The 16738-nt window shown below is 33.2% G+C and overlaps 1 protein-coding gene across 4 annotated transcripts in view; it reads right to left on the reverse strand.

The window, feature by feature from the left end:
- The window catches only part of LOC130453393 (TBC1 domain family member 31), a 59957-nt gene that overhangs the window by 28081 nt on the left and 15138 nt on the right, over nt 1-16738 (reverse strand). For all 4 annotated transcript variants that reach the window (XR_008911047.1, XM_056793104.1, XM_056793106.1 and 1 more), the window contains exons 5-7: nt 11922-12181; nt 6483-6837; nt 2580-3212 (exon numbers count right to left, since the gene is read on the reverse strand). Coding sequence is in view for 3 of the 4 variants with exons in the window: in XM_056793104.1 (XP_056649082.1) it covers nt 2580-3212; nt 6483-6837; nt 11922-12181 (1248 nt within the window). In the remaining variant the exon portion in view is untranslated. The remainder of the gene's footprint in view (nt 1-2579; nt 3213-6482; nt 6838-11921; nt 12182-16738) is intronic.

A 16738-nucleotide genomic window follows, 5' to 3' on the forward strand; every position in this document is an offset into this window, starting at 1 on the left:
AACTGCCAGAATTGTCAAATCCGAAGGGTTTAGTGTTCCGCCATGATAATGCAAGGCTTCACACATCTTCGGTAGTTCTTGAGAAACTATTGGAGCTTGGCTGGGAAGTGATGCCACACCCCCCATACAGACGTGATCTGGCACCATCTGATTCGAAGTTTGCAGAATTCTTTGAATGGTCAAACTTTCACAAATAACGATGACCTTCAAACGCACCTGGTTCAGTTTTTTGCTGACAAGGACCAGAGCGCGGAATCAAGAAGCTGAAAGAAAGATGACAAAAGGTCATTGAGTAAAATGGATTTTATACTAGAAAACCGAAATTATTTGGTTGCAAACAATAGTTGCATTAATCGTCCCAAAATATGTTAATCAATGGAACTGAAATCTTGAACGCCATGGAATAGGACCTGCACGTCCTATCCACCTGTTGCCATAAACATTATTTAGATATTAATGCTGAAAATACATCGAATAGCATGGGGATTTTTTTCTGCCCTCACATTACGGAGATCATGTATTCCTTCTCTTGTAAATTGTGCTTTATCTATAAATAGTGTCCTGTACCGCGTTTGTCGAGGATTGTTAATCCATCTACAAAATTCCAACCCATAGATTTCATCTCCAGGATATAGACGCTGATTTTAGTTTTTGGAAGACTCTACTTAATTTTGATTAAAAAAAATGAGTTCTCGACTACCCGTCTAGTGCTTTTTGTAGAGTTCATAGAGTCCATCTATATGTCGTTTTGTCATTCTGCTAGAAAAAGTGGATTTTCTAGCAAATAATTAAAAATTGACTCTTATGTTGAATGACTAGGAGTTCGACGATCAGAAAATCTCTTCAAATATTCTCTAGCTCCAGATATACAATTGCAGAACCCATAACAAAAAATTATGTCGGCATATTCTGTGGTCGAAAACTGATCTGGCATTTTGAGCAAAAGTTCTACCAAATCTAACACCATATTCACTGAATATTATAAAGACAAGAGGAGTCACTTTCGTCGGAATGAATGAAGTTGGGCTTATAAAAGCGTACCGAAACGATCCGATATTCGCAGTTATTAGTGTTTATACGAGATTGTTGCAGAGTTGTGACGATTGAAACAAATTCATGTTGATTTACAGGGATAATTAAAAGCTTTGTGTGCATTGAAAGACCAAAGGAGAAAATTTTAAGTTGTTTATTTGGTGGATTTTAACCAAGAGATCAACAAAAAAGTTATAATTTGCAAGATTTATAGTTATAAAAGTTTTAAATGAGAATGTTGCAAATATCTACCAAATAGAGGAGGATTCTAATCACAGATCATATGTATTTAGATGGATCACAACAATATTATTTATTCTAACCAACTTGAACTACTAATATGACATCCTTAATAAAATACTGACAAATTACTAATACAACCTTACAACTAATATACGAACCTAACGAACCTAACCGAACTAATGTGTTTGTTGACACTTACTCAAGTAAAATATAGACAAATCGGCTTTTGGAAGAAATATTAATATATATAATAATAAGCTGAAGAAAACGTGTTATTATTTATTAATAATGTGAGAATAAAACTTGAAGAAAAATATATTTAAAAAAAATGTTGCATACATAATTCGTAACCTAGTTTCGTTACATAATCTTCGATATCAATTTTAAGAAGAAGCATAACAATAGCGCCGATTTTTAATTTCAATTCGAAAATCATCATCGTCTTTTTTATTCGTCTACGCTATTGTAAACTTAAACTTAATTTTCCAATATCCTATAAAGGATCATTTCGTTAATGCCATTAACGGCGGCATTAATAGGACAGAGAATAGCACGTGTGCCATTTTCTATCGAACTAAAATCGTTTTCATAAACGAAATCAATCAATCATTTGAGGAATGTCGATAAGATCGTCCGGTAAAATGCCACAAATTCTCGAATTGCAATGTAAAATGACGTATTGAATTTTACCGTCTCCCAAATCGGCGAATTTTTCGTAATTTTCAACGTATTGTCTAGCTCTCATATTGATACTTAGATGGAAAGTAGTAAACGAAGACCAAAGTACGCTCCATTTAAGAGAAGCATTCATGAATGTCCTTATGGCCCCCTATAATTACCGGTAGAGGCTGCCTAATAAACAACATTTGCCGCTCATCGGTAAAGAACTTTTGGATAGATCTTTTAAATATCTATTGACAGCTCGGGGGTCATAGGAGATTCAACGATCAAAGCCACATCATTAAGTATCGCCAGATTCTGTTTTGATTCCACAGGCGTGCAATTTCTTGGACGTTCTCTTGATTCATGTCAAGTGGCCTTGAAATAACAATACATATCTGGCACCAATATGTATTCTTTTGTTATAATTTTCAGCTTCTCCGTATCACTATCAAGAAGTTTTGAAATTATCATTAATCTACTACTACTTCAGTTCACAAAATTCTCGGCCATATTACCAAATTGCGCAAAATATCGACCGGCTTAGAAAAATGTAGAATTTTAACAACAAATATATGTTAACAAATAATGCTTCCGTAGAATGATATTACGCAGATATTGAATTTGCAGTTTTTTGTACTCACCTTTTAATCTTCTTCCTTCCTCTTTTTTCATTTCGTCAATAATAACGTCGTAAATTATCATCTTTTTCTTATTATTTTGGATCTTTTGTTCAGCTAATAACTTTAGTATATGTTCATCTAATTCATTCTCTTCTTGCTTTTCATATTCTATAATTTTTCTTGGGTAGTCGATGAAAATTGGATATTTGCTCTTTTCAATACTAACAAAATTTTTGAAATATTGTCTGGAATGGAATTGTTCACTAGTTTTCTCTAAGATACAGTAAGTTACTTTTATCAGTTTTTTTAAATCAATGGGATTCTGATTCTTGAAAAAATCTTCAAAATCTTCTAACGTTTTCAATGACAAAATATTATGACGTTGGATAATGTTGTAAGCAACTGTGGCGCACAGTAAAAAAGATACTTCGTTTATTAAAATGTGATCCCAAAGACTGAGCCATTCCATGGAAGTGAGTACTTCGGAAAAAATTGTTTCCAATAAAGCCCATATATAAATATTTGATGTTATTCTAAATGTGACAAAATGATGAAGTAATTCGGGATCGTGCTCAAGTAATATATTTTCTGCTATAGCCAAGACATTTATTGGTAATAGGGGAAAATATTCGAACCAATGTTGACACCAATTCACTAAAAACAAACTGACATCAATTTCCTGATTTAGTTCAGGACATAATTTCCTAATGGAATTGCATCAGTTTGGAGCTACTAAGTAGATGATTTATATTAATCATGAATAATCACTTTGCTATTTATATTGATGTGAATCTCTTAATGAAAAAAATTGAATAAATAGCAAAAATATATAGCCTACTGCTCAGTAAAAATAGTGATAAGCGCCAATCTAATTTTTTTCTTACCCTCGACGGGTAGTGTTTACACTGGTGAACTATACAGTATCCTTCAAGCTTTCAAATATATTTCTTCTCCCCATAAACATATCGCCATATGTACTGACTCTCTTTCATCCATACGGTCAATCACAACCATATTCACCGACCATCCAATAGTCCAAAACATTCATGACATCTACCAAACTCTCATTGCTTTTGATATAACAGTCTCTCTCATCTGGCTTCCATCGCACACTGGAATTGCTGGAAACGAATGTGCCGATCGCCATGCCAAAGAAGCCACAAAAAATCATCTTGAAATCCCAGTACAGCTGGCCAATGATCTGAAGATTAACTTCAAACACCTCATTAAAAAATCTTGGCACGATACATGGAGCAAGAGTACTACAGCACTAAACTTTTTCAATAGGAGAAGCTGGGACAATAAGAAGACTTCGCATCAACCACACGAAACTTACTCACGGCTATTTGATGTCGTCAGAAAGTCGTCCTGTCTGCGGAAGTTGTCAAGTTCCTGTGACTGTTAAGCACATCCTCACCGACTGCAGAGAATATTCTACCGTATATCAACAGTTTGATATGAAAACCCACCTAAAGGAGACACTTAACTGCCCGACGGAAATAAGGAAAATCGTGCAGTTCCTTAAAGCCACCAAGGTGTATAAGAAAATATAATTTAATTTATGCATTGTAATAGTCCTGTATTTAACTTATGATTGTTTTTGTGTGCCAATGACCAGTGCTGTCGAGGCACGTTAAACTGAAATTTAAAAAAAAATTGTTCAATTCATAAATATTCTGAATCCAGAAGTTTTATTATACTAGTGGAAAGTCTAGTAGCTTCTTATACGAGGTCTGGATATTAAATAACAAGACTGGTTACAAAAAAGGGTTTTATAGTAATATACTCCCATCCCCTCGCCACAAACCTTTCCATACGTTTTTTCCATTGATCGAAGAAGTGCTGGAAGTCTTCTTTGGTGAGTGCCTTTAGGAGCTCTGCCGTTTTTTGCTTTACCGCTTCTATCGACTCAAATCGGGTCTCTTTCAAAGCAGATTTTATATCTGGAAACAAACAAAAAGTCGCATGGTGCCAAAGCTGGTGAGTATGGCGGGTTTTCGAGCACTGGAATGCGCTTAGCCGCCAAATACTGCTTCACAGATAGCGCATTGTGGGCAGGTGCGTTGTCCTGGTGCAAATTCCATGAGTTGTTCTTCCACAACTCGGGCCGTTTTTTACGAACTCGTTCTCGCAGTATTGCCAAAACTGACAAATAGTAAGTCTGGTTGACAGCCTGACCCTCTGGAACCCATTCAGTTACCACGATACCGTTAATGTCAAAAAAAAACGACCAACATTGCCAAGAATTTTGATCTGCTCTCTCTTCCACTAAAGCGCTTATACCATTCAAAAAAACGCACAAGAGATGAAGAATTGTCGTTGCTCCTGTTTTTCATCACACATGGTTTTCGGCACGAGAAAAAAACACGTTCGTTTCAAACCACTACTGCACAAATACTATAATAGTGACGGAAACGTGTTTTGGGACGTAAATTGACAAAATATCTAGACACCCAACGTACTACTCGTTTTTGTCCACCCGTCTAGGGCGTCCTCTAGGCGCGCAGTCTCGTTATTTAATAGCCAGACATCGAAGTGTCTTAAAATATTTGTGATAATTACCCTCAATACCAACATTTCCTGGTTTGGAGGCCTACAACCATCAATTTAAAAAATCAATTATTTATGTTATTTTATTTTTATTCTAATATCCATTTTCTATTTTCTCGTATCAGTTTATTATTGCATTACCATGTTTGACTGAATGAGTACCCACAAATTTTGATAAAGCCAATTACTCACAGATTTTGGTAAAGTGAATATATTAATTTGAAGACTAATATTTTGATTTCAATCGCTCTTTTTTAAATAAAAATTAGTACGGGGGGTTTCTACTAAGTTTTGAGATATGGCAACACTGATTTGAATATGTCAAATCTGTCATTGCCATGATAAACTTTGAACGTGTTGTCATACTAGTGCTTTTTGAGTTGTTTAAAGATAACTTGAAAGATTCATATTTGTCAAAAAATGGAATTAAATCGCTAACATTTTCGTGGAATGATTTTCTATGGTTTTCGGCGTGGAGTAACAGTAGTATGCCGATAACTCCCTTAGGCTTGTGGTGATGAAGCATCATCTCGAGCCACCGTGTTTCGCCGGTTTTCTGAATTCAATCGTGGTCGCACGCTACAGGATGAATTTCTTGAAGGTCGCCCGGAAAACATTGAAGTGTGCGTAAAACGATATTGCAAGATTTTCATGTGACATACCGTGAGATTGTAGCATACTTGGGCATTAGCTCCCCTCGCATAGATTCAATATTTCATTAATATTCAGCTGTCAAAAAGATATGTTTACTCGGATTCATTGGACATGTCGCCACCGTTCCATTAGAGTAACGTAGAACGGTCAATTCTGAATGGTACATCAACATTTGTTTGCCAGAAGTGTTCGTAGAAAACGAATCATTCTCCACCATGACAATGCAAGCTCTCACAAATCAGTAAAAACAAGAACTTTTTTGAACAGTCAAAACATCAAATTGATGGGTCATCCGCCGTAAAGTCCTTGTTTCGCACGCAATGATTTCTTTTTATTCCCGCAGATCAAAAATTAATTGCGAAGTCAACGTTCTTCTAGACCTGAAGAATCGGTTGATGGAATCGAATCACATGTTTTGGAATCGGAATGGAAAAAAAAGCTTCAATAATGGTTCAAACGTATGCAAACGTGTATTAATCTTAATTGAGAATATTTGGAAAAACAGAAAGCCATATCCAATTATAAATATTTGTTTTAATTTGTCTATCTCAAAACTTAAGTAACAATCCTCGCATAATCTTATATTGGAAGTATACTATCGGTGTTTTCTAACTTAAAAAATATTGACATATGTTTAGAATAACTAAGGGTGTGGAGCAAAAAAGAACTGATATTAAAAATCCTGATATTATGATAGTATTCGAATATTTATCTACTTACTTATTACAGTGCAAACGGCTTCAAAGCAAACCAACGGTTTATTATTGAAAACTTTCACGAAAGGAAAAGCAAAAACTGGCAAATATTCGATGTTGGCAAAAAATGGACACCAAGTCACAATATTATTTAGCAGCTTTTTCAAACTTCTTAAGAACATTTTATCTTCTAATGGATACTTTTGATACAAATTTTCAAAAGAAATAATCGTTACGTGATTTATGATACTACTGTATTCATATGAATTATTTGGAAGATCTAGTAAGCGTTCCCATATCATAGTTCTGTAGATATCTGGAAATTCTCCATATTCTTCCAAAATTGATCTCAATTTCTTTATATCTAATAAATTATCTATCTGAAATTAATTGAACAATATAAAAACGTATACAAATATGAACAGCAATTATTAGATCAGTCTATGTTCAGAAGTTCTACTAGTTATCTACTGTTGGTCGTTTCCTATTGCCTTCCGACAGACAAGTAAATCTTATTTTTGTTGTCGATACTGTTCAGAACCCAGATTGGCAGACAGAGCAAAATTCTCCTCGACCAAGAAGGCAAAGTAATTTAAATATTCCTGAACCGGCACAATAATAATTCTGCGCTACTAGTATTCAAGATAAAGGGCGTGGAAAAAAGAATTATACACATTTTTTACGATTTTGCTGCAACTACTGGCAACATTGTATTGAAATTTTATACGAATATTTTAAGTGAACTTAGACATCATTTAATTTTACACCAAAAAGGTAGGTACTCCTGATAAAACTCTATACTGTCAACGGTTTTAAGAATATTTTGTTTTGAAAATTATGAAGTAATAACCGATGCTGTTATAGTTCTTCCAATATCAATTGCAGAAGATAGTTATGAGAGGAACAATCAATATTTCATAAATACGCTAGTCACTTTTACGAAATTAAGAAATGAAAAATAATGTTTACTCCCCGTATAAAAATCGGTAAGCATCCAACAAACCGTCAGTCCACGTGGACTCATCATCTCCACTTTTTACTAATGAAAACATCAAATCGTAAAGGCCGAAGCCGTATGTACACAATTTCTTCGAAATATTACTGCTAGAAAGTCTGCGATAAGCATTGGCGTGGCTTGATGAGATCAATTTAATTAATAAATTTCTTTAAATAAATAAAAATATGGCGTTTTTTAGACCATAGGCGAATAAAGACAATGGAATTGCACAGTGTCGTGAGAATAAAGACAGGTAGGAATTTAATAATAATGATTTGGATATACAAACACAGCAAGTTATTTTAAATATATACGAATGTTTGGAAAAGGAAAATATTCAGCAATCTTATAATGCATCATAATAAGAATTGCCGAATTAACTAGAGTGAATAAATTTTCCATTTATCGAGTAGTCACGAAAGGGATTGCTGTGGATCATTCACAGAACCGAAAAACGTGTTATGAAAAACTGAAATCAGTTGACAAATTATTAACTACCGAAGTTCTAATAGACACATAATTTATCTAGATGAAACATGATTTGACGGTAACGATGTAGTAAGTGTCTGTTGGGTTCACAATAGTAAAAATTGCTGTTTGAATGGGTCATATTTCATAGGGATTATAATAGTACACGCTGGAAATAAAGACGGTTTCTTGCCTAATGCATTATCAATATCTGCTAAAAAAAAATAAAAACTGTGCAGCTGAATATCATGAAGATATGACAGCAGAATTATTTGAAAAGTGGTTCAATGGACAGCGTTTACCTAACATTCCACCATAGTCAGTAATCGTTATGGACAACGCATCCTACCACTCGCGGCAACTCTTTAATATACCAAATATTAGTAGTAACAAAGCTCAAATTTTTGCATTTATGTCTGAAAAAAATATTCTTATTCCTGTCAGCGTTCGTATGAAAGATCCATCAAACAAAGAATATCCTACTGTTATTAGAGGTCTAAACTTAGAGAAAATTTATTATATTGAAAGCTGTGCAAGGAACATGGTCATACTATTCTCAGACTACCTTTTTACTATTGCATATTTAACTCTATAGAGTTAATATAGGCAAACGTGAAATCAGAATTACGAAAATGTCTCCAGAACTGAGTAAAGAGGTTGTAGAACCCGCAAAGAAAGTTCTAGCAGCAGACCGCGAAGGAAAAACTGTGTTGAACATGTAATCAAAGAAGATGAGTATTTGGTATCACCTTTTTTACAACCCATCATAATTCAATCAAATAGTTTGGAATTGAAATCTTTTCTTGTTTAGTTTTATTTTCAAAGAATTTATGTTCCTCTGTGGTTTCCTTGAAAAAAAAAAGGAATGGGTTACAAAAAGTGCGTCTGGTAGCGTGTTTAAACCAAACGCCCTTACAGGCAGGTACATTTTACTCATCTATTTACGTTTTATAATTTAATATTCAGCTCTAGGAAGTTAACGAGGTATAGTAACGATTTTTTTCCAAGTAAGACTACAGGTGCATCTGTCTAAATAACGGCGTATAATGGCGTCTAATTTATAATGATTCGATTGCCTTTAACGAATACTTTCTCTCATATGATATACGTATTAAAAGTATTTATAAAAATAATAAATTTATAAATTAAGTTATCTACGCCTATGGTAGATCAAACAAAATTGTCGGCAAAGGTTTTTATATAAGTTTTTATAATCTGCAATTGGTATTGGAAAAACTATATAAAGTATTGATAAAGTTATTATTATTAATTAGTAAGCATTATGTGATTTGAAAACATTTTGTCGCGTGAATGATACCCCATCGATAAAACGAATACATTTACTTACCAAGTAAAAATACATTTAGAATCATTGAACGACGTCGAAAAACTGGGAATGTGAGACCTAAAAAAATAAATTCTGGCAGGCAAACAACAGTTAACGTAAGGAATGTGGCAAGTCAAACAAATATGGCTCTTTCAAGTACTTAAAGGATACTTAAAGAGCAGTAGCTGGTTACAGACAAGTCCAAGAGCTCTTGCAATACGATGTACCGCTTAGAGTGTATTTTTGTCAAACATTACAAAAAGGACAGCCCTCTGTATAAATTTTATTGACTGTATATAAATTATCTCATGTTTTATCAGCAAATACTTGTAAAAATTAAATTTGTAGCAACGTCGCCTATAACAGTGAGACGTTGGGAGAAGAGAGTTCGAGTTTGTACTTGGAACGAGAAACAAGTCTAGAAATACAGTCCGGTAAACCTATTTCAAAATCTATATTCTTCCACCTATTAACTATTTGAGTCAGCAATACAAACACCCGCAATCCAAATTTTTTTAAATGTTTTCTTTTTACGGACGAGCCCACTTTTACGCGAGAAAGTATGTGCAACTCCCATAATGCACACTACTGGAGTGATGAGAAAATATCAAAAGGGTATCACATAACCAACACTCATTTAAAGTTAATGTTTGGGCAGTAACTTTAGGTAACAAATTAATAGGGTTGATTCTAACTGGAAGTTTAAATGGTTATATTTACCTGGATTTTTCAAGCAATCACTTAGTCGAGATATTAGAGGATTTAACGATAAACGAGCGAAAATCTCTATTTTTTATGTAGGATGGAGCTCCACCGCACTATAAATGAAGGTGTCGTAATTGCTTGAGTAACTATTCGAGTAACTAGAGTAACTAGAGGTGCAGAAGCTCCGAGTTATTGGCTTCCTCGGTCATGCGATTTTAATCCCTTAGATTACACAGTTTGGTCGTATATTAAAGAAAAAGTGTATACTACAGAGGTAAATTTACCTCAAGAATTGAAAGACAGAATTCAACGTCACTTTAATGACCTCATTGCTGACTTGCATATTAATGGATTCTTTAGAGAAAAGGATAGACTTGTGTATTCGTGAAAACGGAAGATATTTTGAACACCTTCTCTAATTGAATTCTAATTTACAAGGATATATTGAAAAATTCTTACCCTACTATGGAACCAAACAAAATTTCAATATCAAAATATTTTATTACTCAACATATTCTCCTCTCAATTGGATACATTCACTACAGCGAACCTGCAACGTCTCTAGATCTTTCAAAAAAAAATGTTTCTTCTCTGTCTTTTCTCTTTAATTTTTTTCCGTAGAGTGGTCAATAATGTCGAATAGTAATCTCCAGTTATTATTCTACTCTTACCCAAAAAATCAATCGTGATTACTCAACGGCAAGCCCAAAAAACAGAGACAAGAAACTAATTAGGCCTTGGAGAAGCAAAGTATCGCCATTCCATCGATTGTTGCTTTGTTTCTGGATCGTAGAAATGTACCCAAGTCTCATCCATAGTAACAATTTGGTTTAAGAAGTCTACATCGTTTTCAAACAGATGGAACGCGCTGCTTCTACCATTGCACGCTTTTGGTCAACATTCAAACATTTGGGGATCCATTTTGCAATTTTTCTCATGTCCAAATTGACGTGAACTATATTATCAAAGTTTTCTTATGAAATATTCAGTGCTTCAGATATCCGTTTTAGCCCAATTCAACGGTCTGATAAAATCATGTCATGACTGCATCGATATTTTCGGAGACTGACACAGAAACTGGCCTTCCCCATCGGTCATCAAGGTTATTAAGCATATCTTCGTAAATCTGCTAACCTCTTAACCCTTTTAAATACAGGTACTTGATGATGGCTGGATACTCCAATTTTTCGATGTCCACAATTTCTTTTAATTTATTGCGTACTCTGGTTCACTTTTTTGACGTCAAACTTTACATCCTAGTATGTTATTACCCTTTTTCTTTAATTTTCATCTTGTGATTTTTTGTTTAATTAATACATTCATCATTACATCATATCAGTATCGGTTATTCATAATTCTCCAATCAAATTTTATGTAATATTAAATGATCTCTAAGTTCACTTCAAATTTTGTTTAATAAATCTAATATTGAAAAAGTTATGTTCAATACTACTTGATACGAACCGCCCTCTATTAGAGTTAAACATAAAAACCAATTCATCGTTGTATATCTGCTTCCAAAACATATTCGTATAAAATTTCAATACAATGTTGCCAGTAGTTGCAGCAAAATTATGAAAAAAGAATTTTTTTTCTTCAACACCATTTATCTTGAATATGGATGGCGTTACAATAATTTTTTTACCAAGCAAACCCCAAATATTTCTCAGTTTTCTATCTATCCTAGAGACGGGATCACCTTTTTCTGAAACACCCTGTATTTTCCTTATATATGTAGCATTCTCAACCATGCTGTTAAAACTCATTGAACAAACAAAAAATCCAAGTGATAAATGCCACATTATTTATGATTTAAAACACGATAGTATTTAAATTCCTTACACCAACAAGTGTAGGAATGACAAATACCTTCTGATAATGGCCAGTTCCTAAATGCAGTTAACTTTTTCTTATTACTTTACAAGTTTTTCATTGTTCAAATAAAGATTACGAGATAAATTACTCACCTCATTTTTGACTAACCTTATCTCGCCTAAACTCTTTTTTGTATTGGGTTTAAATTTTTTTGGAACTTTTTGAACTCTTATTTCAATGGTTGATGTAAGATACTGTTGGATGTTGAAAAGAAGTACTTCCCCAGAAGTTAACTGACATACAATATAATTTCCATTGGATGAACAAACGAATCGGTGAATCTCCATTTCACATTGTAGTTCATTTAAAATAGTACTCTCTTCAATATTTAGAAAATAAAGAATTCCTTGACCTAATAAATAATTAAATACATTTGAAAATACACCTTATTGCGTTTTCGTTGATTCGATATTTCAAAGTTACAGTGTAAAAACATTATCAAAATGAAAATAAACAATATATACATATATCTCTCTACAAACGTTGCCGCTAAACTATAAAAGTTATTCTATTCCATTTTGAAAGCATACTTCTATTCACAGGGCTTGAGTCCAGATATTTGTAATATAGCCATATATCACTTGATTAATTTAAATATATGCAATTAATAATTGTGTCCATTTGACAACAGTGAAATAATCTGGAGCATTGTCTGAAAACCATATTCTTTGCCAAATATTCAATCACACGTCCGTCAAAGAAATGCAGTCCGAGTTTTCGAATAATCATATATCATAGGAGAATTAATGAACCAAAAATGGTGGTGTTTTATTAATTTTCGTTCAAAATGACACTAATATGGCACAGATATAGAGTTTTATTTATTTTTTTTCGTTTACATTTAGTTCGTATAACGAGGGTTGCAGTGAAAATAAATACACAACAAGACATAAGATCGTGAATTGAAAGTATATATTTAACGTGAAAATAAGGAAAAAATTCGAAAATAAAATCAGATTCATATAATTTAGTGATAAAAACTTTACACATCGGTGAGGTTAACTGATAGCAGCTGTTCTTATCAGAACGAAGCGCTGGCCAATAACGGTGTTGCCGGATCTCAAATTTACTAGAAACATAAAGGAGTAATAGGGACAATAGCAACAGATTTAAGGAGGGAAGCATGGTAAACAAAGATAAAAATAGCACTAGTATCAAAAATGAAGTGAACAAAAACAAAAGAAAGGTCCTATCTCCTTCTTCTCAGAGCTCGCGGAAACAAAGAGTAATATTCTTCTTTGATCCCATCTTATTATTTTAGATACATCTTCCACATTAAATTTTAAATTTCTTTTCTTAACCTTCTATTTTCGTAATATCACCTCTCTTATTCTTTCAACAACTAATATCTCATACCATATCAATTAAATCATATTTATCCTAACAAACAATAAATCTATCCTATAACTCTTCTTCACATAAATAAAAATAACCATTCAATATATTCACCTTAATTTAAATTCAACTTTATAAATTTCTACATTTTCTTTGTCTCTTTACTTATTTCTAATATTATATTATCACATCTGTCCTTTTTACCACATGTTTAAGTAGTTAAGGTATTCTTTTTGTTGTTAGTGTCTTTACATATATGAAAATTTTGTACCTCCAACTCTCCTCAATATTTTCAGTTTATGTTAAATTTCATGTTTGATGTTCTCTTCAATCTTGTTTCAACTACATTACATTTACTAAATTTTAATTTTAGGTACTTTCAATAACCATATCTCTTATTACTATAAATTGTAAGTTGGTAGCATATGAGAACATAAATTTTGTTTATTATAATTATTTCAAATGTTATTAAATTTTTTTGTTGTATGATTATTAATTAGACATTCTGAACTTGTTACCTTTTTTAACTGTTTATAATATTCTGTATTCCTATTTTTATCTTAATTATATATCTCTACTCTATTATCCTAATTCTAATAATCATAATATTTTTTCTTTATTTTTCTAGATAATTTCCAGAAGCATATCATTGTAATACTCAATGAATTGGTTACCGTGTAAATATGATAACATGATCATAATTGTCAATTTACTTCCTATCAGGTCCCCGACTTCTTCCATACCATTGTTTATCAATTTCTTGGAAATGATTGACTGAAATGTATTTATATTGCCATCAAAATTGATCCCAATTTCCACATTTCCTATTTCGTCTTATACTATTCTCCATCTATTCCTTAGTATCCCACAGTATTCAATTAATTTCCTCTAATTCTTTATGTTAACATTGGCTAATTTTTCTATTCACTTTAGGACGGGGGAAGCAAGTAACTCAGCTTCCAATCTCCAGACTTCTACTTTCTTAGATAAATTTTCATTTTTATTATTTACCTCCATTTGAATCCAAATCTCAAGATCCTTTTCCAGTTCTTCAAGCTCTTCTACTACATGGGTTTCTACTTCATCGTTGATTTTAACCTCATTTCTCTCAAATTTTCAATTTGATCTTGTACCTTTTATTTGACATCTGCACCTTTATTTCTTAATTCTTCATTATCCTCAATTATTATTATATTATTCTCAAACTTCAAATTTCCTATTTTCATCTCTTAGTTTTCTTCTCTAACTCATTCTAGCTCTAACTCATATTTATGAAAAATTCTATTATCGGATCTCCTTCCCTCTGTGCTGTTTCACCCCTATATCCAAGTTCTTCCAATCCTTCTCCCTGATATAATTCGACTACCCCTTCCCTACTTCTACTAATTCCTTCGAATTCTTCAATTGACTCAGCCCTATCACTCGCTTCCTTATCCTCTTCTTGATCCTGTTTATTCTCCCCTTTATCCTGAAGCATTTGAAAGTCATTCATACCATATCTCTTCTCTTTTTGTTCTTCTGATCTTTCTCCTGCTTCTACATGTTTACCATCCCTAAGAGTAATTTTTGCCTCCATCATACTATGCTTCGAAATGTTTAAAGCCCCACGTTAATTTGAAATTTTTGTACCCCAAGTTGGTATAAATTATTTTATTAAAAACTGATAATTTAATTTTAACTATGGCTAGCTCTAAATTTAGTCGTAGCATGAGAGACTCTTTTTCCCTTTGAGTTCTAGATTTATGTTGGTAATCGAAATACAAATGATACTTTATTTGTTGAATTCTTTTCTATTATATTTATGATTTTTCCACATTCAATGATTCTTCACTTTCTCCTCCAAAACTAGACACCGTTATCCTCTCGACCCCTATACACTTTTCAAGAAAGCGAAACTTCTCATGAGCAACCTCATAAACTACAACCAAAGAGTCAACACAAAAGAGCTTTCAATAAATAGCACAGCATAACGAGGGGTAGAAATTAAACAGCAATTGAACTTCACCATTTTTCTATTGTCTTAATAGTTTGGAATTACCTTTTTACAATGATTGATGACACATAATATTGGTTCATAATTACGATATAGTTTACCAATGTAGACAGTAAATTGCAATATCACCAAAACATAGGTGACCTGGTTATAAACAGTTAGTGTACAGGGTGTATACATAGATAGAGATATAAAAGAATAAAATAATTGACTTGAAGGGCACCACATGTCCCCCATTTGGAAGAAGGTACTTCATTTCGGCCGGTAAATGAAGAACATTCAGTCTCACGGGAAAAAGAAATAAGAGAAATGTGTTGCTGATCACATTAGAAATACAATTCATATTCCATATCTAAAACAACAAAACAAAAAGAAAAGCTCGTTTTTTTTGAAATATTTACTTATGATATAGAGATCCCTTTTTCTAAACTAACTACTAAATCCCATAAATAATTGCTACCCAAAAATATGTTTCCTATTCCTACTTAATAAATAGTACTTAATGTTAAATTATTTTTGTAGTCCGAATCGCACACTATTTATATATTCATTTTTTCACTATATAACTGCACTCTGTTTTTATGCACTGTAATAATCTTATTGTCTTTAAGGTTTATTAGATCACAGTTCACATTGTCGCAGCTAAGGATTGAGAATGGGCCTTTATACCAAGGATCGAATTTTGATCTATTTTCGTTTGTTATCGTCACCAAATCATCAGAGTTTGGGTTAAGATATTTTGAATTTTGATCGTACTCTACTTTACGTTTCTCTTTTGCCCTAATTAGAAAATCTTTAGCTCTCTGATGAGAAATTTGTAAGCGGTGTCTAAGTTCTAGGTAGTAGTTGTCGGGGTTGTACAACGGGTCAATTTTGTCAGTCAGGGCGTTTGGCAGCTCAGCTCTCCTCCCGAAAACAAGTTCGAAGGGTGTATAGTCATGATATATACTGGAGGTCGTATTGTAACAGAAACTATAAAATTTCATCCATTTGTCCCAGTCAGTGTGTGTATCGTTAACGTACATCCTAACATACTCGTTGAGTACCCGATGATTTATTTACAGCCCCATATACTCTGGGGATGGTACGCGGTGGAGAATTTTTGTTCGATAATAAGTAGTCTGCAAACTTATTCTAACACTTCGTTTTTTTATTCCGTTCCCATATCAGTCCTTATCTCGAGCAAAGGACCGTAAATTAAAATCAAGTTTTCAACTATGGCCCTTGCGATAATTAAGGCATCTTTATTGTACTGTAACCGCGTAACAATTTCCGTCCGATGTCTTAGGAAATGGTCCTATGGTGTCTATACACGTAATATCGAATGGCCGTTGGGGCGTCGGTGTGAGTACCATCGGTTCCCTATGGCCAAGTTTACTTTTATTCATGTGACACTTTTGGCATGATTTGACAAAGTTGGCTACGCCCTTAGATATATTATTCCAACGAAACTTAGTCCTAATTTTCTTCGCTTCTGCCCGCAATGACCACCAAGGAGTGGATGATCATGGTACTCTGCGACAATTTTTTCTTTTTTGGCTTAATTTGTGTACTATATTTAAATTTTTTAACATAGTTTAG

This window comes from Diorhabda sublineata, chromosome 2 (assembly GCF_026230105.1).
Source record: "Diorhabda sublineata isolate icDioSubl1.1 chromosome 2, icDioSubl1.1, whole genome shotgun sequence".
Lineage (NCBI taxonomy): Eukaryota > Metazoa > Arthropoda > Insecta > Coleoptera > Chrysomelidae > Diorhabda > Diorhabda sublineata.